Source organism: Anopheles stephensi, chromosome 2, assembly GCF_013141755.1.
Source record: "Anopheles stephensi strain Indian chromosome 2, UCI_ANSTEP_V1.0, whole genome shotgun sequence".
NCBI lineage: Eukaryota > Metazoa > Arthropoda > Insecta > Diptera > Culicidae > Anopheles > Anopheles stephensi.
Genome location: NC_050202.1, coordinates 29,512,741 through 29,538,097, shown reverse-complemented (window position 1 = coordinate 29,538,097; position 25,357 = coordinate 29,512,741). Strand labels below are relative to the sequence as shown.

Here is a 25,357-nt window from a genome sequence, read left to right as displayed (position 1 = left end):
ACTGCTTTGCGGTCTTGGCCTGCTGCAACAATCCTCGATACACCATCGCTCCATCGCAATTTGGGCCTTCCACGCCTCCTCTGTCCGAGACGGCTCTGGACGGACTAAAAGGACTTTACGGGCTGGTCACCTATCTGTACATCACCCCTGCGTAAATCAGTGTTTGTTAGCAAGCCGCTGGTTGTGCCACCATCATTTTGGTTTTCGCCTCGTTAATCTCCAACCCGAGGTTCTGTGCCGCACGCTCGATCCTTTGATAAGCTTCTGCTACATAGGAGAGCCTCAAACCAATGATGTCTATGTCATCAGCGTATGCCAGGATCTGGAAGATGGTCCCCGAAGTTTCCACCTCCGAGTCGCGGATGGCTCTCTCAAGTGTCAGATTATAAAGAAGACAGGCAAGCTCATCTCCCTGGCGTAGGCCCTTGGTGTTGGCAAAGGACCCTGAGAGTTTTCCATACACCTTCACCTGGCATGTGATGTTGGCCATTGTCATTCTTACAAGCCTAGTAAGCTTGGCCGGGATTCCAAGACAGCTCATTGCGTCGTATAGTTTAACCCTGGCTATGCTGTCATATTCGGCTTTAAAATCAATGAAGAGATGGTAGGAGTGGAGCTGCTGCTCCGCCCACTTCTCCAAGATTTGCCGCATCGTGAAGATCTGGTCAATGGTTGGTTTTCCGTTTCGGAAACCTCTCTGATAGTTTCCGTCTATCTCTTCAACGAATGGGACAAGTCGATCTTGTAAGATTAGGGAGAAGATCTTGTAAGCGGTATTCAACACCGTAATACCCCTGTAGTTGCTGCACTCTAGCCTATCTCGCTTCTTGTATATGGGATAGATGATACCAAGATTTCTATCATCGATTCGCTATCCCAAACCTCAGTAATAATTTGATGAATTTCCTGTTCGAGTGCTGCACCACCGTTTCTGATCAGTTCGGCTACCATTCCGTCGGTGCCTGGTGCCATTCGTGTTTCATCAATGCTATAACTATAGCAAATGGTAATATTTTGGCAAGAAAAATGCAGGATTTAATGTGTGATCAGCTTGTTCCTTAGCTGTTTATCTCCTTATTACATTGTAAATCTGAAAAGTGTTGCATGCAATGCACCTCTGCAGTGGAGCAGACTATTTCCGTCCATCGCGTACAGGAGAGGCGCGATATGGAGAGAGGACAGGGTGAAAAAAAAAAACGGTGCCGATAAGGGACAGCAACTCATTCACCGATTAATCATCGGCAACATGGTTTCGTTGCAAGGGACGCAGCACATTACCGGCCTGCACCAGTTTGCCTGGGCCGGGAATCGAGGTTTACATGCCATCGTGATGTGGAAAAAAGTAAACAACAACAACAGAAAACAAACGACACAATGCTGCGCAGGGGGTGGTTCGCAGGAAAACGGAGCATGCGAAAACGATGGACACGGTGCGACCGGCTAGACACGGCACAAAGATCGGCGGGTATGGGAAATGCAACTCAATCAACTGAAACTGTGCACGATTGAAGGTCAGCTGCTGAAGGGGTTGGACCCGGCGATGTGAGTTGAGCGGTCCATTTCATAACACGCGAGTCATAACAGAACCGACCGCGGTCTTTGCTGGCTGGCCGACGGCGAGATGCATCTTCCCGAAGAGGAGGGGGTCGTCGTTTTTTTTGTTGCTTGTTTTTGTGTTCCTTTCGTCGGCTGCCCGGCTCGGCTCGGAGTCACGCATCGGAACTGTGATCCATCGATTGACGAACGGACGGTCGGCGCACGGTAATCAGCGCGCTCGATCGATATGCCGTCCCCTTTGGCCGAGCCGGGGATCCGATCTGTGTCCGGGCAAATGGTCAATTGACTGCGGCGACCGTGTGCCGATCGAGCGTTCTGTAAAAACCCCCAGCGCAAGCATGATTTTCGGAAGCGTTAAGATAAAAAAATAGGCACACACACACACAGACACAACTGTCGTTTGCTGTCGTTCATTAATGGTTGAAGTTGACTTTAATTAAATCTACTACCACGGCTTACCCTATTGATAGGACAGAGAGGAGAGCCTACACAGGCATATACGATCACATTCGTTCAGAGGACACATAGGGCATAGGGTTGGGTGGGGGTGAGGAGAGTGGCGGCGGGCCGAAGGTGTACGTATGGGTCCCGTTACTTTTTTTTAAATCTTTCATCGCGCATTGCATGCCTAAGCCTGACTGTTGTTGCCGTTACCATCGGAACCGCTTGCCTAACAGCTTCCCCCGAGTACTTTCACGCTCACACAAACACACACACGCGATAAGTCCTGACACGTAATTCATCGTTACATCGATGTTTAAACGCCCTTTTGATTCCCTTTTAATATCTTGTCTCTGCCGAATGGCTCGTCTAAATGCGCAACGGTGCCGAGCGTGGTGCGAGCAGACCCGCAGACAAACACACCACCAGCACGAACCTTCCGACCTACTCGTAAACTGTTTCGCCAGCGAACCGGCCACCAGCGAGTGCTAGCGAATAAGTTACCGCACGTGCTATTTAACACGGCAAAAGCTCCTACAAAACAGCTCCCTCCCCACAGTACACCTTCATCTCTTCATCGTTCATCTCATACCCTTGACCGTGTACTAAATATATATTTATGTAAATGTATATACTATCGAAATCGAATGGTAGCGGAACGGAACTCGGCACCAGTGAGCGGGACCACCACCAGTATGATGGGTTGAACATCGTGTTCTGCAGCCGTTCCGGAACGGTCGGAAAGGACCGAAAGGACCGAGCTTACCGAATACCGAGATTCCGCGTCACGCGTTCCGTTCGTAACACAGAAGCGCTATATTATCGTTACTCGTAATGTGTGTATACATGTGTGTATATTGTGAGAAAACAAACAAGTCCGGATTGTTCTTGAAAACTCCTGCCAAAGAACGCTAGAATGGTGTGTGTGGTATATTTGAGTGTATAAAACGTTGACAGATCGTCCCCACTTTGCAAGATTAAAGGAAAGCGGTGGAAGGTACGCACGCTATAGTAATAAAGCACAGAGTAATTAAAAAAAGGACGAGACGCTTGAGATGCCCAAACGGTCTCCAGTTGCTCATATAGAATCGTATTTGGGAAGTATCGAGTACAGGAAAAGAGTGGTCGCAAGCTAATTGTAATATCCTAGGTAAAATAAACAAAAAGCTCCGTTGTAATTGATCTACCTTGGCGTAACACGAATTGTAGGGCAAAGTGCGAGTAAAATTTGCGAAAAAAATGTAAAAAACTAAACTGGATAGAATAATACGCAAGCAGTTGATGACGACGAACAGCGCGTCGGCTGTCTCCAGTTGCCCGATCCGGCAGCACCGGCACGCGGCCGCCCATTTCCCGTTCAATCACAGTACGCACGCAGCTCGACGTAGGAGCAGCTCTTCTTGCAGCACTCGTCGTAGATACCGCCGGAACTGCGCCGGCTGCGCCGATGCACACCGGCCCCAGGATACGGGAAGCCGGGCGGTAGTGTATCGGGCAGTGTGGCTACCTCAACCTTTACCCGCTGCTGGTCGTGGACGTAATCTGTGGAAAGAAGCGATCGGCGGTTAGTTTGGCCGCCCAGAGGCCGGAGCGCACCGTACGTACCGGTTCGGTAGTGGGTTAGCATCGGATATCGTCCCTGGCAGAGGAAGGCAAGCGTCTCCGTAAGGCGACGGCCGCAGTAGCGCGAGCGCGTCAGCTGGCTGATCAACGCATCACTGTTCGGTGTGGAGGTGGCTTTACTTTCGTTCAGCAGCAGCAGCACAACCACCGCGACGATCAGGACGGAATTCATACCGACAAAGGTGGAGCGCATCTGGAAGTAGAAGAAGCGTTCGGAGAAGTACGTTAGTATCGGTGGTCTTAGTAGGCCAGCGGTCTTTGCTATGGCCCAGTGACAGCGATCACGTTGGACCTGTCATCCGTGCTACGATCGATACGTAGTAGCCTTTGGCAATCGGGTTTCCCGGAACAGTTCAGCATTCAAAAGTTTATTGACATGTGCCGTCCGCCCTGGCAGCCCGCCATTGATAAGGACATGTTTTGAGGAACGAACCTTATCTGATTGACATTCAGTTTTCATGTGTTGAAATCAGCCCCCCTTCTCGAAATGGGTAAGTACACAATCTAAGGCGTGCTAATGTGTGTGTGTTTGTGTGTGTGCTCACAAACCTTCCCAATTAGTAGTAGCAAATGGTGTTCAATGGTGATAAACAAAACACTCGCCACCTGACCCGGGTGTGAATCAGAAATGGCGAAATGGCGTTTTTTTTTCCCAGTGGTGTGAAGTGCCAAGAAAACAAGCCGCAAAGCCGAACGAGATTCTGGTCATGGACCGTATACAAGGAGTTCGCACCTTGGACTTAGATTAGAAGAAGTAAACAACCATCACACACACACCGGGTCAAGAGTTGCTTTCCGGCTGTTTGTGGCTTTTGCAACCTGTGTTCCTGTGTGTTCCTTGACCGCCCGGCCGATCGATCCCAGTGCGAGGGAAGGTGTGTTAAAATTAGCATTCCCACACACACACACCGGGTCGGCTTATCAGTGCCGCCCGCTTACAAAGGCCATCATGGTGGCCGAACAGCCAAACGGAGGAGGATGAGAAATCGGGAACGAAGTTATTCCTTCCGTTGGAATAACACCGTGCCATGAGCGTGAGCAGTGGTAGTTGCGAGCCCGCAGTTTGTTTGTGATGTGCAGGCGTTACTGTCAAGATTGACAGCGCGAGGGCAGTCGCTCGATCGGGTTTTGATCGTACGGTGCGATAGTTGCGTTACTCCAGCGCATCCAGCGAGCGCTTTCAAATTTCTTCCAAGGTTTTGGTTTTTTCCCCTACGAGCACGGTTAATTATGCGACTGGTGTTGGATTGGTTTTCGTTTGGACAATCAAACTAGCGGATCGCTGCAAGGCTGTCCCATAAATGTCGCCCGAGACTATAAACGTGGCGGACGAGCTCCGAGTGGGGCCGATTAATTGGGGTTCATTGAAAGAAATAATCACCCGCAATGGGAGACGCCACGGTTGAAGGCCACGGTGATCAGTCAGAAATCCTTGGATTTTGGAGTGAATCCCACGGTCGCTGGCCCCATGCTGACTGACGTTCGGTTTTGTTTTATTGCCGGTCCGATCCATTAGGCGGGGGAAACTGGGAAAAAGCATGGCAACAATAAACCAATCAACGATACATCGGCGCAGGCATAATCGCTGGAGCCCCATGATGCAGTGGACATGCTGTGGCTGCAACCTTACTGCAAACGAAGATGGGTTGAAGGAGTGAAGAGTAAGTATTGAAGCATGCTTTGCAATCTGACAGCTTTGAGTGGATATCGTGTCGTGTTGTAAGCTGCCCGAAGAGTAGGATGTCATCCATCGTATCGATTCTGAGCTGGTACTATACTAGCGTCAGGCCTATGCGAAAGGTGCATTGAACCTCGCAAGCGTCCATCAAAACATCAAATACACTCAATTTGGCTATCGTGACGCTCGTTTATGCCCCTCCCACTCCCCCCCCAAAAGAACTCTGATCCTACCGTCACCATTAGGCCATCACGCGATAGACCATCCAAATCCGGGTCCCGCAATTGATCTAATAAAACTAAAGAAGTAATGATAGTGACGAAAATTCGCGAAATATCCGGGTTATACGCACGGATGACCTCGCGCCGCAGGTCTCTTGGTTGGTGAGCAACGAAACCAAAAAAAAAAAAATCATCCTCCTAGTAATGGAAAACTCAATTTACTCAAAGCGGGACCTTTTTGGCCAAGGGAACGGACACCGAACGGCCCCATTATGACATCGGGCAGCCGGGTGCTCCTGCTCGCGAGGCGAGCACCGTGGCTTGCGTCAATGAATAAAAATGGAGTAAATTGAATTCAACCGCGTGTTCCCTTGCGATCGAGCGCACCTCGCGTTGTCCTGTGCCGCTTACTAATGGGATCCACTCGCGCGGGTCAATTGAGAGCACAGTCAGTTTGGCGACAGATTGCTCTTCCTGAACAGAACAGGGGGTAAAAAAAAATCCACCGCCAAACAGCCGCTCACAATCGGCACACCGGCAAACATTCGCATCTCGTGAGGTCGCTACTCCTCACAGAATGTTTGACACTTGGCAGCACAGGATTGGGGTCCCGTACTGATCCCTCACGTTTTTTTTGTCGATGATGCTGCTGCTGCTGCCTGCATTAGGCGTGAGTTTGAAGCGTGTTTGATTGATGGGTTTAGGTTAGAGATGGGCAGGCGTAGAGTGCGCGGGTCACGGTCCCAGCTGCTGGGCACCGTTTTGGCTGGACGCTGGAATCGATTCGGTCTCGTGTGGGCTAGAGTTCAACTGCACCGAGGCAGCAGCGTACAAAAAAGCATCGGACCGAGAACACACCAGCACCGGGGCCAGAGGGCCGATGGTAAATTGGCCCAGTGCCGCTGCTGGTGGGCGTCGGACTGGATGGATGCTTGGTTGGGTGATGCTCGAAATAGATACTGGAGTCTGGTTGCGATAAGACCTCCGGATACTTCGGTACCCGAGACGGTCGGGCCGGTCGGTCTAAATTCAGCACTAATGTACGCCGCGCCCAGGCGCTAACTGTGTGGTGTTCGACTTTGCTGCAACCGACGGTCGTTATCGGTGCGGCATGGTCAACGTGGGGTGCTGCTACAGCCACCGACACGCGGACAAATGAAAACAAATGATTTCATTAAAACAATCGGGCCAGATTCTGTGCCGGGTTTTCCACGGGTCTTCGAGGCGGTCTTCGAGGACAGGCGAATGTTGCAGAGAGCTCCTAGACCGGGTGCTCACAGTGATTTGTGGACGCGTGGACTTGCCGGGGTTTGGAGAATCCAACAGATTGAGCAGGATTAAATTTTTGTGTTAACATAACGATACCGCAGCACATCGGGCGGGTGGTTGATGGCCAATGGGGGAAACGGGGCTTACATTTATGCTGATTGCTCTTTCGCCCACCAGCACAGTGAGTGAGGCACGGTTTAAAGCGATGCAATTTTCAATCTGGAAGGCGCTTCAGGATTGAACTTTGATCTCGGAGCGGTGGACTCAAGCGGGATTGGAATTTGAGTCGGGATTGTGAAATTGTGGACAGTATTCCGTACATATGAGGGTGTTTAATGGAAAGGCACTCACTTGAGGAGCGTTTAGTGGAATCGATAATAATGTCAAGTATTCGGTATATTCTCCTTTCTAAATTTGGTCTGGTGAGAATTGTTTTCGCTTGAATTGCTAGGAACCATAAGGGATCGCTTCTTTAAGTCGTCTAAAACTTCACGGATGTTCAGATATTCGCTAGGATCTCTCTCAGAGCACCTTTGGGAGCACCTTCATAGTCCCAGTGGTCACATACGCCTCATGAGAGATGGATTCTGTCAGAATCTGACGGAAACCTCTCTGTCTCTTTAGGAAGAAAAATGCTCAGAAGGGAAACGTTAATGCTCTGCGAAATTTCCTCCAAATTATAGAGCGAATTAGTCTCGATAATCCTCAAGTGGACTGGTCATGTCATGAGAATAGTACCGAACTACATAACCTGGTAAGCCAACATCTCATCGGGATACGGTGGGATTTCAAGAAGAAATCGCTGCATTTTGAATTGAAGTATTACCTGCTAAGATCAGTGGCGGATCAAGGTCTTTGGAGGCCCCGAGCGGAATGGCAGTTCAGGCCCTCTAATTGTGACTCGATTGTAAGTAAGACCAACAGTATTTCCCTCGTCGACGAAGCCCTGAGCAGTCGCTCCTTCCACTCCTTGGCTGAACCGCCACTATAATAATCAGTTGGTAAACAGTAGGAAGATCATATTCAGCATCAAATGCTTGCTATAATTTGTGCCATAAAAATGATCTTATCTTAAATGTGAAACAAAATTAGAACAGTGATTGGTATATAAATCATTAAACTCATTACAGCCTCCCGGGTGGGCCTTAAAACCCTTTTTTTGGGGTCAACAACCCAACCCCAGCAAAGCATTCCTTATCACCATTAATCTGTCTGTGACGATCGTTCTTTTTCAAGCGGTCGTTTTCGAAGGCGCTCAATTCAAACCCAAGCCCATGATGGTTCTTTTAATTTGGGCTTACCTTGAGATGCGGACCCACGAATGGGGCAGACACGCCGAGCCGCATCCAACCAACCGATCATCACATCCCGAATAATAGAAAGGGATGGTCGGTGCAATCGGTCGGGTCGGGCGCGGCGTTCGGTTGTTTGTTTGTGCGCACCCCGTACGCAAACGATGCACCCAGCCACACTTGCACATTCCGGCACGTAATGGTTGAGCAGTGGCGGGAAGCCAGCCGCGAAAGAAGCGCGATTGCAGCAATAATGAAAGGAAAAGAAATCGCCCCCCTCCCCCCCCTCCAGCAAGGAGCGTCCGTCTGCACCGTTTGCAAAAGAACGAGAAATAACGAGAAGCGAATGTCGAAGGTAAGTCACCAGCGCCGTTGTTGTTGTCGTGATGATGTGGTTGATAGTGCCAGGTCGGCTGCGCGGGGTTGCCGTTGGTGGGTGAGGTGAGATGAACGGAGAAGCATAGTTTATGCTGCCAGCCATGCACACTCATCACCAGAAGGGAGGGGCCGAGAAACGGGGAAGTCTTTTAGGACGATCGTAGCGAAAACGACTCAATCACACGGCGAGCGCGTGTACACATCGCCCCAATCGGGCCACGATGGATGCATCGACTTGTTGGGACGCTTGACCGCTTGTTTACATCTTCGCTGAACCTAACTCTTCGTCACTGCCACTGCTCCCTCATTGCCGGGTTTGTGCTGTTTGTTTGTGCTCGTCAAAGGTGCATTGGTGGTGGGTCGTTTCGGAACACAACACACATGCAATGCCCACTCGCGGGTAACACTCTCGACCAGTTTGACACAGCACCAGATTTAGGAAGCGATGGATGGATGATGGTTCGTTAGTGAAAACGAAATACTGGACAGCGCAAAGATTATCGTAAGTCGGCCCGCAAACCTGTCCGATGGGCCTCTGACGACATTGTTGCAAACATATTGCTCGCACGAGGGCAACGTTCGATATAATTGTCCGCTCAATTATCGTCTGTGATAACTTTCTTCCCCACAGACACACACACACACAGCTACTCTCAAAGATCCACATTCGGAATTTGAAAATGATGTCTTAATGATCCATCCACTGCATAGAAAATGCATCGAATCAGTCATCCGCCAAGTGATCCATCTATCTGTCAATTCGGTTTCAGCCGGGCTTAATTGAAAGTTAAAAAGTGATAAATATTCATCTAGCTAAGGATCGGTGCGTCCTCTTCCAGCATCTACCACTCACCATCGCAGCGATGCTCACGATCATGTGTTTACATGATGTCCCTCGCCACCAACCACATCCAATTGTGCCCTCGGCAGAAACTGATCGTACTTCACCACCATCTCCGCTCCGACAGTTCGCCCAACATGACCTACATACATGGTTCGCCGCACTGAAGGGGGACGCACAGACAGCACCACACTCTGGCGAGGTTTGTTTTGCTTTATTTTTTGTTTTTGTCCGGATATTCTGCTACAACCTTCTCCCGCCACGGGGCGACGATGCTGTACGATCAGTTCATTTGTTGGCTTTCCTCACCTCCTCAACCAGGGGCTTGGGTTTTGTCGGGCCAAACAGATGGTTGCGATGCTTGATATGCTGCGAGCTTGTCGTCTGGCAGCGTACAAGGGGCTGCCTTTGGTGCATACGGAACGACCGTACGCAGAAGCACGGGCGAAGAAGGAAAGCACACAAAAACAACCCAAACAGAAATGTCGCACCCCCCGCCTGGAAGCGGAATATCCCTTGCGTATCGTGCGCGAACGCATGAGCCCAGCGGGATCATGGCGGCTGTACGGCCTGTGACCTGTGACGATGGGTCGGGTCCGGGAACCCCGTGGGACCAGCTGTTTCGGCCCTGTCAGCCCTTTTTAACTGGCTATTTTTAGAACGTTCGGCCCGTACATGCATGCATGCATCGGCCCCGGAGCGATGGAAGAACCTTTCGCTCACTGATAGTGCCGTCGCCGGAGGTAGACCGTGGCCTCGTTGAACCCGAACCGTGGGGAGGAAGCAGATAGGCGCTGGCTACCCTACCCGGTCCAGTGTCTGCCTCCTGTTTGTTTTCGTTCCACGGTACCCGGGGCGGGCGAGAATAAATCATAAACATGCCCATACCCCTAGCAGCATAATGTAGGTTCGTTGGAAACTGTTAATTGCTGCTGCTGCGAGACGCGAGCGATTAATGCTCGGTGGGTGTTACTTCATCACACCGATCGGTCGCCATGTTTGTTTGTTTGCTTTAAATTTCGATCGTGATTAGTAGTCGTCTGCGATGGGCGTGAGTGGTTTGAGCGTTCCAATGCCCTTCTGAGGTGAAGGAAATGTGAGGTTAGATGTTTGGATATGGAAACATTTTCTCCACTAGAGCAAATACAGATGAAGGTCCCGTGACTAATGTGACTTACAAATTCTACTATTTCTGAACAAAGTATGGGGGAAAGGTGTAATGTACATCCACAAAAGCATCATCGATCTTACCTTTATGCAGTGTGAGGTTTAGCAGTGGCTCGATCAAGACGCTGGGAACCGAAATCCTTCGATGGCACCGACGGTACGGATCACCGCTCTTCGAGCAGTTTTTGTTGAAAATGAAGATAAAATCAATCCAGCATCCAATCCGTTCGGTAGTACACATTCAAACCGTCAGTCGATCGGAACGGGATACGGTTCCTGGCACTGCTTCGTACTTTTAGAGCGTTAAGTGTTTTTTCCCCCTTTGACAGCTGTCACCCATAAGATGCAAGTCACTAGTGCAAATGTTCCGTGTTTGTTGTTCGTTCGTAGCAGAATCTGATGATCTGGGGCACTGTTTGATACTCAACTTTACAGCATGGCGTTCTGTCTCGCGACGATCTGCCAACATCGATTAAATTAGAGGAGTTGGAATTTCACTAATATTCACAACACTCTTTTCTCTAGCATAAATCCGCTTACGATACTGAGCATTTGGAGGTTAGGTACTCTCTCTCTCTCTGTGTTAAGCATTTGCTTGCTGATACGCTTGTGGAAATAGTTTGTTTCGGTGAGCGAGGACGATTAGTGCAGGGTTTGCCGATAAAACATCACACGCGAACGCGAACGAATCTAATCAGGAGTGTCGGCCGGACGAACAAACTTCACGAACGAAAAGTGTTGTATGGAAGAGCCGTGCTAGCCGCTGGCAACGTGAGTGACGGATGCTGCAGAAAGGGAACGATGATCCTACGGGGCGATCTCAGGAACGGAACGGTACGAAAGCGGACGGCGGCACAGTGAACAAAACGTTGATTGCACACCTTCACCGAATGGGGGGCCGTTTTCTTTGCTGCGGGTATGTTTGTTCCCTTGAAGACAGGTCAAAGGTCACTCACTCCTTCACACGCCCAAAAAAAAAATAGGCTCTCTGTCAACGCACACGCACAAAATGCGATCGCACACACGCTGAACAGAAGAAGCACGCACGAAATCACGCACGCACGTACAAAAATACACACATACACATACACACGCGCGCACGGTTCGAGTCCAAAGCTCGTGTTCCCCCGGGAGATGGGATGGGATTGGTCGCTCGCTGCCTGCTATCTCGTCGACATCACAATTGCAATTCGGGCTCCCCGGTCGAGCGGTATCGCTTTAAATCCCGCCTCGCTCCGGAATCATCCCGGTCCGCTCGATCGCCTGCTGTCTCTCTTCCGCTCTCCAACTCCAACTGGTTCTTCTCACTCGCATTTGCAATGCTCTCCGGATGTGGCTCGCTCTCTTTGGTACAGCGAGAGACACAGCACGCGCTGCCAGCATCCGAATCTGATCGGAACGCTGGACCATACGGTGTAAACGTGATCGGTGGCGGTTGATCATTTTGTACGCCGTTCGTTTGGCTCTCGGACTTGAGATGTGTTTTTCATTGGCTGCTTGCAGGGGAGTTAAGGAGGTTCTGTTGGAAAAATATGTTTAATAAGTGAAGCAGGGACTAAGCACACTGGGGGCAGCATGGGTCCGAGGTTAACTAGTGCTTACAAATAGCATGAGCAAACAGATTGATTCTCATAGAGTCTATTAAAATGTCACTAGTTGAAGATCTGCAATTCAAAACGCATGCCCAACCACCTGTTTTAACCCATTTGAGCTTGGAAAAATCTTCTTACTTGAAGAGGAAGGCGAACAAGTCTAATTCATCTGGAGGTTCTATAACTGTGAAGCTTTGACCCAGCGATCAGAGCATCTAAACGGTAAAGAATATGCCTGACAACACATTTTTGTGCGTTTTATGCTTAGACAAAGCGATGTGACAATCTCTTTGAATGAGCAGCTGACGGCGCTTGCATATAATATCTGTTTATTGGTTTCGAAATAATTCCCAGCTGACCTCAGGACCGAGGTTTATTTTTTGGGACTTCTTCTTCTTCCTTGGCACTACAACCTCGAGAGGTCTCGCCCTTCCATTTCTGGCTTTCTGTGACTTGAAAGTAGTTAGCCCTGCATACGAGGAGGTGGTCTGCATGGGATTGGAACCCCGGTCCTGCCGTGTGAAGACCGGCGCCGTTATCGCCTCGGCCACCGGACCGCCCCTGGATTTTTTAGGACACCATTATTAAAAAATCTCATATGTAAACCAAATAGAGCATAGAACAACGGATTCTATTTACTTGCATGACAGCCATGGCTTAGGTATAAAATTACTGGCGCAGAGTCTCTTGGGAAGGGTTGAACCTTTTTTTTGAGAATGATTCTTGCATGTCGGAACCGAACAATAGGATAGAGAGCTGATTATAGATCTTCAAATTAATTTCAAGGCTTAGACTTACTACCTGATAAATGATCAAAAAAGATCAACATCAACAACTGACGACCCCTGCACAATCCTTTTATCACTTCCCATGATCTTCGCTCACTCTCCCAGCAATCGAGAGATCGTTGATGTGCAAGAAGCTGCTTTCTTGGTTGTACTTGCTCTTGCTCAGAAGCATGCTTTCGCTTTCTCTTAGCAATCGTTCCAGTGCAATAACACTACGTAGTTTGTTGTGAAAAAATTACGATTTTGTATTAAAAATAACGCAGAAGAAGTAAAAATCTTCAGCGACCAAAGGTTAACAAGGTAGAATATTCTTCAAATTATTATCTTCAGTAACAAAGCTATAGAGGCCTATAATTTACGATCTCTTGAGACTGGCGTCTAATTTGCATTTAGCAGCGCGTGCTAAAGATCTAAGTGTCTGCGTAAGCGAATCTCCACCGTGCTAAAATCGGACCAAAGCTTTGACAATTATAGGCTCCGGTGGATAATCAATCTCAATGTTTTGGGGCATGGACGCAGGGCAGACCTTCGTTTTGGCAGGACTGCACAACGCGGGTGGATTAATTGTAGGGTTAGGGTGCTGTAATGGACATCGCGTCACGTAAGCATTGACGTCAACGGTGGCGACTGACGTCATGGATAAAGCTTTCACTAAACTTTTGCACCGTGTCAGGATATTGATTGGGCGTGACCGATAGTTCGATCAATTTGGGACAGTTTTAGTTTGGTGTGGATTAGGATGATCATTGATCACTTGTCGACAGCATGGCTTGCTGTTGATGTGCGGGCTGCTGCTAGTGCTGCTTTGGCGCCACAACGATCCCATTTCTGGACACTCCCACTGTTTCCACTGCCCACCGGGTGGAAGGGCTTTCCATCGCATCAGTTGTCGCTCAATCAGTTGGCGCCCTCAGCACCAAGCCAATCTATCACAGGCGCGGGAGATGTGCTCGCGATCGCCAATTCTTGACGTTTCCTCGGTACCACTGATAGGGCGCGAAGCGTCCCAAGGAAGACGCCCTCGGCCTCGGTGCCCGTGGATAATCAGAACGGTGGCAAAATCTGTGGCCAATGTTATGATCGCTGGCATAATGTAGGTTAACTAGACGGCAGCCCAACCACCCTCCCCCCCCGTGCACGTACTACATAGAACGATCGACCTCTTTTTCGACGATTTCGAAATCGAGCTTGCGGTGGACGATTTCGCAAGGATCGTATGTGATTGTGCAATGTGTTCTTAGCCATGCGTTATGGATGGAAATGATTTAAGAGCGTGTGTGTGTGTGTGTTAAGTATTACCCCGCATTCATTCTAGTGAGAAGACAATCAATAGCGTCCATTCTGTTACTATCAGAAAGGGTATATGATCGTGGGACGGGTATGGTGAGCTGACATCTAACTAACACAATTCTCAAATAAAATAGATCATTCAAAAAGTATGATAGAGTCTAGGCGCAACGGTGTCAGCAGCTAGCTGATTGGCTTTTCCCTGAGGACCATTCAAATTAGTGTGATAGGCTCTAACTGTGGCGAATTTGCATCTCCTGCCACGATGTCAGAATGATGTGAATGATGTCAGAATGAGAAGGTGTGATCGAAGACTCCTGCAGACTCCTTGGTTTATAACCTGTAGCAGGATAGTCAGTAGATGGGAAAAATTGCAAAAGAAATGATCTTTCAACTAATTTTAAAGGAATAAATCATTGTTTATTCTTCAAATACGAAGTTTTGATGCATTTAGATCGATATTTACCGAAATATCGAATTATTTGTGTCGAGCTCAAAACATGTCGTCCCATTTGCTTTTGGCCGATAGTTCGGCAGTTCTGAGATTTAGCAAACTAGAGCTTAAAAAAATTGGGTTTTCGATTTTTATGAACAATAAATTAGTTTAAAATATATTCAAAGCTCATTGATAATTTAAAAATACAATAAGTGATTATTTTTTCACTTTAAAGGCTGTCGAAAGGTACATGGAAAATGTTGATTTTTGACAGCTCAATCCAGTGCAATTTCAGAGCGATTTTCAAGAGACGTCAAAATCTGGCATTTTGATATCCAAAATGGGCAACATAAAATTAATTATTTAACTACTTTTTTTCAAGAATTTTAGCGAAGTAAGAATAGAAAATTGTTTAAAATATTTTTCTTTTACTAATTACACCTTTTCAAGTGTTTCAAATCGTTTATTCGCGATGCCGAAAAAAGGAACACAGCCTGCCCAAAATAAGAGCATTCTTCCCAAAATAGGAGCAAAACCAATGTTTGCATTTTTGCTAATATTTATTAAAAACTGATTTAAATCAATAAATCATGTATGCTGAAACATTCTTTGATAGTTTTACAACCAAAATAATACCACCTTCAATCAAAATTATTGAGTTCAATAATTGTATTTGTATTTTATTCTGATCAGCTGCACTATCGTGCCGAAAACTGGTACAGTCACCCTACCTTGATCTTCATCACGGTTTTTTTTTCTTGGCCGATACTACAATTTTGGAAGTCAGTTGAAGTTGAGGCCGAACAAATATTGGTTGTCTCTGATCTAGGAATCTAGTATCACTAGATCGATCGTGCGCAGTGGATCACCATTTTTTAGTAGTGGGTTATCCATAAGATCTTCAGTTTTTGTTTTAAAGATACTGTCAGTCTTAGAGATCTCATTCGGCTCTTTCGTTCGATCCCCATTGATATTTCTTCTGAACTCTCTTGGATGTATGATCTGCATCTGTGAGACTCTAAAATTGTATCGATCTTTAAGCATGTGTACTTTAACTCTTCTTTGCGATCATGTTGTTGTGGATCGCTTTTTATATTTATTCGCGATAACTTCATACAATTTTACTGATATTTGGCCCACAATGCAGTAACGCGTAAAGAAACGTCCTCTGTACTAAGTGTTCTCTGTTAACTCCTTTGAAACAACCTTTGCTGCTGTTCAATTAGCCTTTAGAGTAATATGATTCTATGTTATGCGTTCTCACAAGGCAGAACCGGGATTCAAATCTCATCCGGACCGTTCCCCCATTCTGTGAGGACCGACTATCCAACTATTCGGTGTCAATAAGTCTAGTAAGCCAGAAATATACCAGGCCGAGACCTAAGAGGTCATGTTAGGCCAACAAAGAAGAAGAAGAAGACACTTGTTCTTCTACAGGCCTTCAAGACGATGATGAGAAACCGCAGAGAAAGTAGATCCGTTAACTTTTGCCCCCGCGAAATAGCGTTACCTCCTCTTTTAGCCCCATGATCCTTCGCGATCGAAACGGGAGAGCCCTCACAACAACAAAAACAGAAGACCCCATTTCCAACCGCCACGTAACGGTTAGACGCACCGGGGCCAAAAAAGCGTTAGCTGGAGGTTCCTTCCTTATTACTTCGATTTATTTTTAGTGCCTGTACCCTGTCCCTCCTCAGTTCGCCGGCCTCGTAAGTTCAAAGGCGCTATTCCTTTGGCTTTTCGCGACACGACTTTCGGACGCTCGGTGCCAATTTCGGCGTGGGTTTCCGTAGCTAATGAGCGCAAAACTGGCAACTCATAATTGCGAAACGCCGTGTACCGTGAACAGGGGTGGCACAAAAAGGGTTGCCAAGCACTTTTTTCGGAGTGTGTGTGTGTCGGAAGGGTTTTTTTTATTGTTGCAGCCCACGTTTATGGCACCTTCGCATTATTTATAGACGCGGCCACAGCGGGACGACGATCCGCGGTGAGTGGGTCTCGCTCAGCATTCGCACTCGAGCCCTCGGTCGATCCAGGCCGTAAATAATGGTTTGACAGATCGGCCGCCGCCGTGTGGTCGCAAACTTGGAGGCTGCGGCTAAAAATAGCTGACCACGGGGAAGTTACCGGTACTGAGACCTGTTGCAATGGGGTCCGTCCTAAGATGCTGAGGAGCAAACCTCACCAAGCACCCGTTGGGCATAGGTTAAGCCGTACGAAATTGAACGTTAGAGTGCGCGTTATTGGAACCGCACTCGGTCTTCAGGGTTCGTCGCTTTTTATGTGTTTCGTTTGCCATAACAAAGTGAGATAAAGCGAAGTGGAAAAGAAATATGCAAAACCAATTGCGAGAAGGAAGAACTGGAGAGCGAACTGACCACAACAACAACAACCACCGACAAACGCACATAAAAATTGTCTGCCTGTCTGCCGTACGGCGGGCGGGTTTGGCCGGCTGATGGTTTGGGACCGATGCAAGAATGCAAGCATAACTTTTGTGGTAAACAAAACCATAAAATCTCCCAGCCAGCCAGTCGGGAGGGAGTGATGTGCATCGTCAATTCATTTCGTGCCTGTTAATCGTTCAATGTTGTGGTTCAATGGCATAAAAAGAAGGTCAGCCATCGGTAGGGGCCACTGTGTGAAGTGTTTTCGCTTTATGATGCGGATGTCTTTGGAATATTTAAATTTTAGTTGAAATGGGGAAATGGTGCTTGTGATGAGTCATAAATGCTTAAAGTGAAGATTATAAAATATTTATGATCACTTTCAAATTGAAAAAAATTCTTTAATGAAAATTTATTCTAGCAGCTGGTGGTAGTAGCCATATTCATGTTAGAATTGAATCTACTTCATCGTTTTACTGATCACTGGTTATGACCGTTTCAGGTTTAAATGGAATGGGGTCGGAGCTAAACAGTTGTGTTCGATCAGTTGATCCAAGAGAGGCTGTGTAATGGCCCTTCTTTAAGTTCAGGTATGGGAAATTCACATTCAGAGCCAGAAGACCACTAGAAGAATCTAAACGCTAAGCCGCATTCAAAATGGTTTGCTGAACAAACCTTTACTGGAGGTTCTTTTTGACTTATTTTGTGATCAAGGTAGCGGGGTATCAGATTTCCACGGGTCAACAAGATCTGTGAGCATGGGGACGTTTATTCGGTTATCAGAATAAGTTTGATTTTACATCGCTTTCCAAATTTTGTTTTATTTCATTTGATTATTCCGGGACAAATGCGATATAATTCGCCTAAATTTGTGGATGATTTCAGGCATAAAAAAACTATTTGTGATTAGGGAGGGATGTAATGTAAGGTGAACTTCTTCTTCTTCTTCTTCTTTGGCCCTACGATCTATAAGATCATGCCTGTTGTCAGCCCGGATAGGATTAGAACCCCGGGCCTTTCAGTATCCACTTCGATGTGTATTGCTTCGATAGATTTATTTATTCTAAGGATACTTTCTTTGACAATTATCTCCAATGTTTTCACGCAAGCGCATAAAGATGTGATGCCTCTATAGCTGGTAGAAAGGTGCCTTTCGCCCTTTTTGTACAGGGGGATCATCCAAGACGTCTTCCAAATAGCCGGGATCTCACTTTTGTTCATCGATGCATTGAAAATCTTGACCAGTAGGGTACAGAATGTTACAGAGCACTGTTTCAACACAACTGCTGGTATGCCATCCGGGCCAGGCTTGAAAGATGATTTAAGTTTGATCAGGGCCGCTGTGACGGAGTTTGAATCGATGGTGATACGTTGCAGGTCGATGCAATTTTCTGGAGTGTAGCTGGTCGCACGAGATATGGAGATGGGATCAGGAACAGAAGAAGAGACAACGCCAGAGAGTTTCATTGCGAAAGTCTCACATATTTCAGGGTCCGTATCTGCTAAGATGGCTTTGTAGCGTAGCGAGGAAGGCTCCACATTGTTCCTCTGCCGGGACTTTACGAAACACCAAAAGCCTGTGGGTCGTCTTCTAAGACTTCTCTGCACGCGTGAAATGTAACGGTCGTAAAATAGTCTATTATAGGCCCGATAGCAGCGTAGTGCAAGGCGAGCAGTTTCGTGGTTGAGAGCGCTGGGATGACGTTGTTGGACTTTCAGAGCGTCTTCGCCTTTTCAGTTCTTTTAAAGTACTATTTGACCATGCTGGATAGCGTGGTGGGCCAAATAGCGGAACAGTATCGTAACAAAATTTGCAGCAATTTTGCGTTGAAGGTATCAACAGCCTCATCCATCGAGATGCCTCTGTGGACGAGGAAGTCCCAGTCAGCGTAAGAAATAGCCTGATTAATAAGGTCGAAATTTGCTCGCCTTAAATTCAAACGAGGGGCTGGTCGATGGAGTGTGTGTGTGTTCTCGGTGTGAAAGCGGAATGAACGGAAACACGAATCGGAGGGTGATGAGCGTCTGCAGGCAGGAGATGTTCATCTGTAGGTAACGTGCAAACCGTGGTTACCAAAGCTGCGTTGTCGTTGGCGAGTACCAGATCAAGGATTGTTCCCAGGGCGTTTTTAGCAGAGTTAAGCTGTTTCAGTTAGTACAGTTTCAGCATATTCATGAAAGCTCTGCTGTGCGTGGAATTGCAATGCGGGAGAGAATCAGTCCACGTAATAAGCGGCTGATTAAAGTCTCCGAGTAAAATCAGCTTGTCGGTAGGCTTCATTTTTTCGATCGTTGACAAAACACAAGATAGATCTTGGCCTGTCTTTAGTGGCTTCCCTTGAGTTTGTTTTACCTGTATCTGGATAGTCGGTTCTGTGCACGGGAAATTCGTCCCAGATGGGTGGCGATACTCGGTCCAGCCGAGAGAAGACTGCCCCAAATTAAATCGTGCTGATAGCTATGTTGGAGTGATCCGATGGCTGAGGCGACAGCGGCGCCAACCTTCACAAGCCATGACACACAAATCCCATCCAGACTGTCTTCTCGTAAGCAGGACAGAATATCTAGCTACGGGTAACATCAAGTCACTTACTGCTTACTTATCAGGCGCTACAACCGCTTCGTGGTATTGGCCTGCTGTAACAATCATCGATACCGCTCACCGATACCGCTAACGGGCTGAGTCCACCGGTGTCATTCTCATGGCATGAACAACCCACCAGAGCATGGTTAGATCATCGAAAAGCTCGCAGAGCTCGTCATTGTAGTGGATCCTTCATTGTTCTTCCACACATACGGGGAACAAAAATCCTTCTGAGCATCTTCCTCTCGAACGCGGCTAAGAGGGCTTCGTCAGTTTTAGACAGATTCCATGTCTCAGAGGCGTATGTGAGTACTGGGACTATAAATATTTTGTACAATCCCAGCTTTGTCTGTCGCGACAGGTATTTAGAGTGGAGAAGTTTGCTCAGCAACAACTCAACTCAACATACAACTGGTGGGACTGTCGGGATGGGATTCGATTGCCGGTCCAATATAAATTAGTAAGCACACACGCAATTAAACATAAAACTGAATTTCTTATGCTTGTATTAACGATATGCCAAATTAGATGTACAAATTCAACTCTACAACTCCTCTAAATGCTGGTTGTCTTCTGCTCATCTGCTTCCAATGTGTAAAATTACTGAACCTTATAGCCAAGCCTTTATTCTTAGTCTTAGTCCCTGCCAAGACTTGGCCATTTAAGCCAAGTTTAGTACCGCCAAGGGGCGGTCCGGTGGCAGATGCGATAACGGCGCCGGTCTTCACACGGCAGGGTCGGGGTTCAAATCCCATCCAGGTCGCCTCCCCGTACGCATGGCTGACTACTTTGCTATGGGTCAAAGCCAAGTCACAGAAAGCCAGAAATGGCAGGCCAAGACCTCTCGAGGTTGTAGTGCCAAGAAAGAAGAAGAAGAAGCATATTAATAAACGCTCAAGAGAAAAACATTCTACAGTCCTAATCCATCCCAAAATAGACTCGTTGAGTAACAATTAATCATCGCAGTGTTCAACCTTCTCCTTCTTGCGAATAATTAATTTCATCGATAAGAACGAAGCAAAATTGAAATGCTTCTTGCAACACTTCTGGCCAGTGATTTTATTTGCACAGCTTTGTGCAATTACCATCGACAATGTTATCAGCACACGTTGTTTGTCCGTGTGCCTGTTAAACAAAAAAACAACCGAAAATGTTGATGGAAAATTGAATTCATTTGTTTGTTACGCGCATGTTTACTGTTTCGCAGGTCAATTCCGCGTGCCTTGTTGGGGGTATACGTTTGCTTACCCTTGACTATCTCTCCAGACATCTCTCCGCTGCCAAAGAAAAGGGAGAAGACAGTTTTTGGCGTATTTTTGAAGGACAGCGTGATTTGCGTCCCGGAACGCAATCAAATGATTAGCTAGCGTAGTATTATTGTTCAGCTGGCGGTGGCTGGTTTATGCTGGCTTGACTTATTACGCCGGGATCGGGATCGCCGATTACGTCAAGTAATGGATTTTCGCAGCATTTTACTGCGTGCTATTCTTAGACTGGTCCGAATAATTTTGAAGGTTTTTTTTCTTTGGATAAAATTTATAGAGAGACATGGTGGAACATTTTTTGGATGCCTTAAGTAGTGGAAGTTCCAAAGCTCACTCTACCAATATACCGCAATTCGACCGTTTGAGGATGAAGGTCATTTTTGTTCCAAATTTGAACTCCTCCCCGAAGAACAAAGTGTAGCCCTCTGTTGACTCACCCCGCATCGCACTGTACGAATGTGTGATTGTCGTTGCCAACAGCTCTTGGGCGGACCGCCGGGATTCGAACCCGGCATTTGTAGGGTCGCCCGGGCGAGCGATACCAGATGAACAAAGATTAGCCACCGTCGGTCCGGTGGTCCGGTGTGCCTGCAGCTAATCTACCAACACCAAGCGAGTGTTACCAACTGGCGGATGCATTCACTGGAACTGGGCTTTTTTTCCACTCCCGATTCGGTATAGTAAATATTGACCCTGCTTCCAATCAGCCTCTGCTGATGCGGTCGGTCTGATCGGTCAGCCGGTATTTGCTTACTACGAGGAACTGCGGCTTATCAGTTGTTGCTGATGAAATCCATCAGCGAGCGTATGGATGGGAAGCTTGCAACACGTAAACAACGCATCGCAACCGCTGATTTGGCCGCCAGTTCCGGACGCCATGTTAGGTGTGGGTGCGTACCTGCTCTCTCGCTTTCTCTCTCTCTCTCTCTGTGTCCCTCCTATCGATCGTCGGTTTTGTGGGTTGCATTGTAGAGGTAAACATGAAACCAAAAATAACAAAATGGATCATCGGAGTTGATTTGATGCTTGATGAAACCTTCCCAAGAAGTATGCAGTCCTCCCCACTCCAAATCCCTTCAACGACAGCAAGGTTCCTTCACGCTCTCTGGTGATTTTCCAACTGCCTCACCCTGAACTGCCTCAAGAAGTGCTCCGTCATCTAGATTCTTCTCTAGATTCCTAAATCCAATCCTAGCGCCTTACTCCATAAATTATCAACTACTCACAACGTGTCCAGCGCTATTAACGACCTTGGTTTTATCCTCGATAGCCAAATGTTCTTCCACCAGTACCCTAATATGATGGTTTTATTCAAAAATTTTCCGTCGATATCATTGACCTCTTCATGCCTGAAGTCGCTTAATTGCAGCTTGATTCGATGTGAACCGGAATGTCCTATACGTCTCCATCTGAGCGCTCCGTCCTCGTGCTCCGCTAGCTATCGTGTCCCGGCGTGCGCGTTTCAGCCATAATGACCCCTTCCTTGTTTGGCTGCACAGTTTCAATAGTGTCTACGATCTCTTCGACTACAGCTCAAAAAGAAGTAATCGTGAAGTTTGAACAAGAATGCCTAATAGCTGTACCGGGATCAATTGATATGTTTAAAGCTTGTTTGAGCACCAGAAAGAATCAGGTCTTCAGTCTTACCCTAGAGAGAGTCTTTCGAGATGACTCGAAGTTGAACAATTTGGAGAACATTTTCTAAACAGACACGATCCTGACAAACGTTTGTGACATAGAAATCGTTTGTTTGGGTCTCTCTTATATAGTAGAAGCTTTCCCAAGGTTTGAGCAAACGATCTCGGGTTGGGCAAAATCGTATTCTTAGAGTCCCACTGCTCACATAAGCCTCTGAGACATATACAGAGTTCAAAGTCAGTCAACTTCAAGAGGAAGATGCTAACAAGATTTTTGGCCCCATATATAGGATAATTTAGGAGCCGCTATAATGACTAGCTTAATGAACTGTCCAATATCCTACCAATATTGAAGGATTGGTCATGCCATGAGAATAGCACCAGAAGATTCAACCAGAGGTAAGATAAAGTGATGGCGTAGTCCCACAAGAGGCTGGAATAATGGGTTGGAAATCTAGCACTTCTGCAGCAGGTTAAAACTCCAAAAAACAGGTAATAGTGCTTGATTGGTAAGTTAATTGGTAACCACATAAGTTGGTTGATAAGTAGATCAGATTCACCATACATTACAATTCGATTGGAGATTTATTTTTTGAAATTACGTTACGAATTTACGTTTTGGAGTATTAAGTATTTGAAAGATTGCAAATTGATACTGTTTACCATTTTAAACAATTTACTATTTTTAAGGATAACAAAATATACGAATAACCAATAAGCAGCAAGTTGATTTCTAAATTAATGCGAAAGAAGCAAAGAATTGGGATAACAGTGGATGGTAGCGAGTTTGACAACACTGACCACATGAGCAGAAAAATGCGCGCGAGATCACAGTGGTTTCCATAGCGGCCATGCGTTCTATTTCAAATGTGACGGTTAAACGCACAGTGGGTTGACAGAGTAGCGATGTTGGTCGGCGATTTCAATGTAATGTTTAAATAATATTGTAATTTTCTTAAAGCATTGTAATCTAATATTTGTGTTTTATGTTGAAATTAATTGCTTAACACAAAAAAACCATAAAAAATCGCTCATCGTTATCTAATCTGTCTGCAACACAAGCAATTATTTACCTACGTTTTAAAAATTAAATCAAAATTTACCAACCCAAGGATTTGCAGCAGCATGCTTACCTTTTCTGGGGGAATTCTGAGCTTCTAGAATAAGGTTAAAGATGAAGTAGGTGCTTAAACACAGGCAAATAATACCTAAGCGCCCTGAGTGTTTTAAATCCTACACCTTACCTCCTTACCTTTCTTGCGACACTGGGCATTGTCATCCTAATAAGTGTGGAACGTTTTAGTGGGATTATAAAAGATTTGATTGCACCGTAAAATACAATGCACTTTCGTTTACCGCGAGAGTTTATGATTTTAGCTTTTTTTTTCTTTGAATTGTACCCTCGAAAGGTCTTAGTCCAATGGACGAATAAAGGAAGAAATTGACAATTGAATAAGACCACCTAAGATTTTAAGTTTTACAATAAAGGTTATCATGCGAATCAAATAAGTTGTTTTTTTGTAAAATTTAGTTTAAGAGGATGCAAAAACAACCCCATCATTGAATCAACCGAGCAATCGATTCTGAATATTGTTTTATCATTCTTATGATAATATGGCCAACACATGTTATATGTACAAAAAATTGTTAATCAAATACAATTATTTTTAATAATTTAGGGCATTACTCTTTCCTTTTTATACCTTGAATATATTCTAGCTTTGTGGTTTAAAAGCCATATTTATTTCAAAAAAATATAAATACTTTAAAGTTTGACGTTTTATGTCACAATAATGTTTGACTTAATTGACGATTTTTTTTACGCTTAATCAATTGTTTGGTAGTTTTGTAACAAAAACAATGTTGATATAGAAAATTAAGACGTTGATGACATAAATGCCAAATTTTGGTTTAAAATTTGTCCATAGATTATACTTAGAAAATGTATTTAAAGCAGTAGTTCGTTTATAGGATATAAAAGTGGCCTTATTCTATTATTTGTCACTGTGTAAAGAATTTAAGAGTAAAAAGAAACTATTCACTGGTACATTTAAATATCTTAAATCAAATGAAAGCGAACATCTACCTTTTCTCAATCGAAAGAAAACCCGCCAGAGTGTAGTTAAAGCGATCCATTTTCACTTCGGTTTTAGTGAGTCTTTATTCAGGACAAATACTTCTTCATAAAACTACCGACCCGGCGCGCACACGTGCAACGAATTGTGTCGATTGTGATCGATCGGTGCAATGTACCGCGTCGACAGCAACCGGCAGAAGAAACCCGAACGTTGCCGGGTGTTTTCCGCTACTGCTGCTGTTTTTGTTGGGAAATTGGAAAGCAATAGAGTATTTGTTTTCGTGAACAAAAAACCTCTACTTATAATAATTGTACCAACTAACGTAATGATTGGAGCAGCATGGCATTTTGCCGGGTTTGTATGTAGGTCAAAATAGAAAAAAAATCCTACACTTGTATTTGTAAAGTAAATGCAAATGGAATGTGTGCTTAACAAATGTAAATCAGTAACACCGAGTAAAGGTTCGAACCTTAGTTAGAAGAACACAAATGGAAAAATGGTGGCATAAAGTTAAGTACTATCCCATCACCAGTTCAGTTTTTGCTTTGCTTCCTTTTCTTTATGTTGTAGTTTCTATATAATCACATTGTCCTCCACGACTTCTCTCTTTCCCTACTCTCTTTCCCCACTCTCTTTCAGAACAGCTTTATACACTCTTGCCGGCGTACCAATCCGGAACTTCTCTAGAGTACTAATATACGCATTTGACTACTACTCACCTGCCATCTTCGGCTTCCTCAAACACGATCGCTTCGTTTTTTTACACCCATTTAATAAGAGTTTGCGCAGCTTTTTATCGCTGCGCTGCCATTTTTTGCTAAACTTTTTGCTTCTTC

The 25,357-nt window shown here is 46.0% G+C and overlaps 1 protein-coding gene across 1 annotated transcript; it reads right to left on the bottom strand.

Moving 5' to 3' along the window:
• Positions 1-1,951: 1,951 nt before the first annotated feature.
• Positions 1,952-11,682, bottom strand: LOC118506112 (bombyxin F-1-like). The gene is made up of 3 exons (XM_036042815.1): positions 10,552-11,682; positions 3,604-3,814; positions 1,952-3,540 (listed from the first exon to the last, which is right to left on the bottom strand). The coding sequence occupies exons 2-3, from the start codon at positions 3,812-3,814 to the stop codon at positions 3,356-3,358; spliced, it is 396 nt and encodes a 131-aa protein (XP_035898708.1). The 5' UTR covers positions 10,552-11,682; the 3' UTR covers positions 1,952-3,355.
• Positions 11,683-25,357: the final 13,675 nt, after the last annotated feature.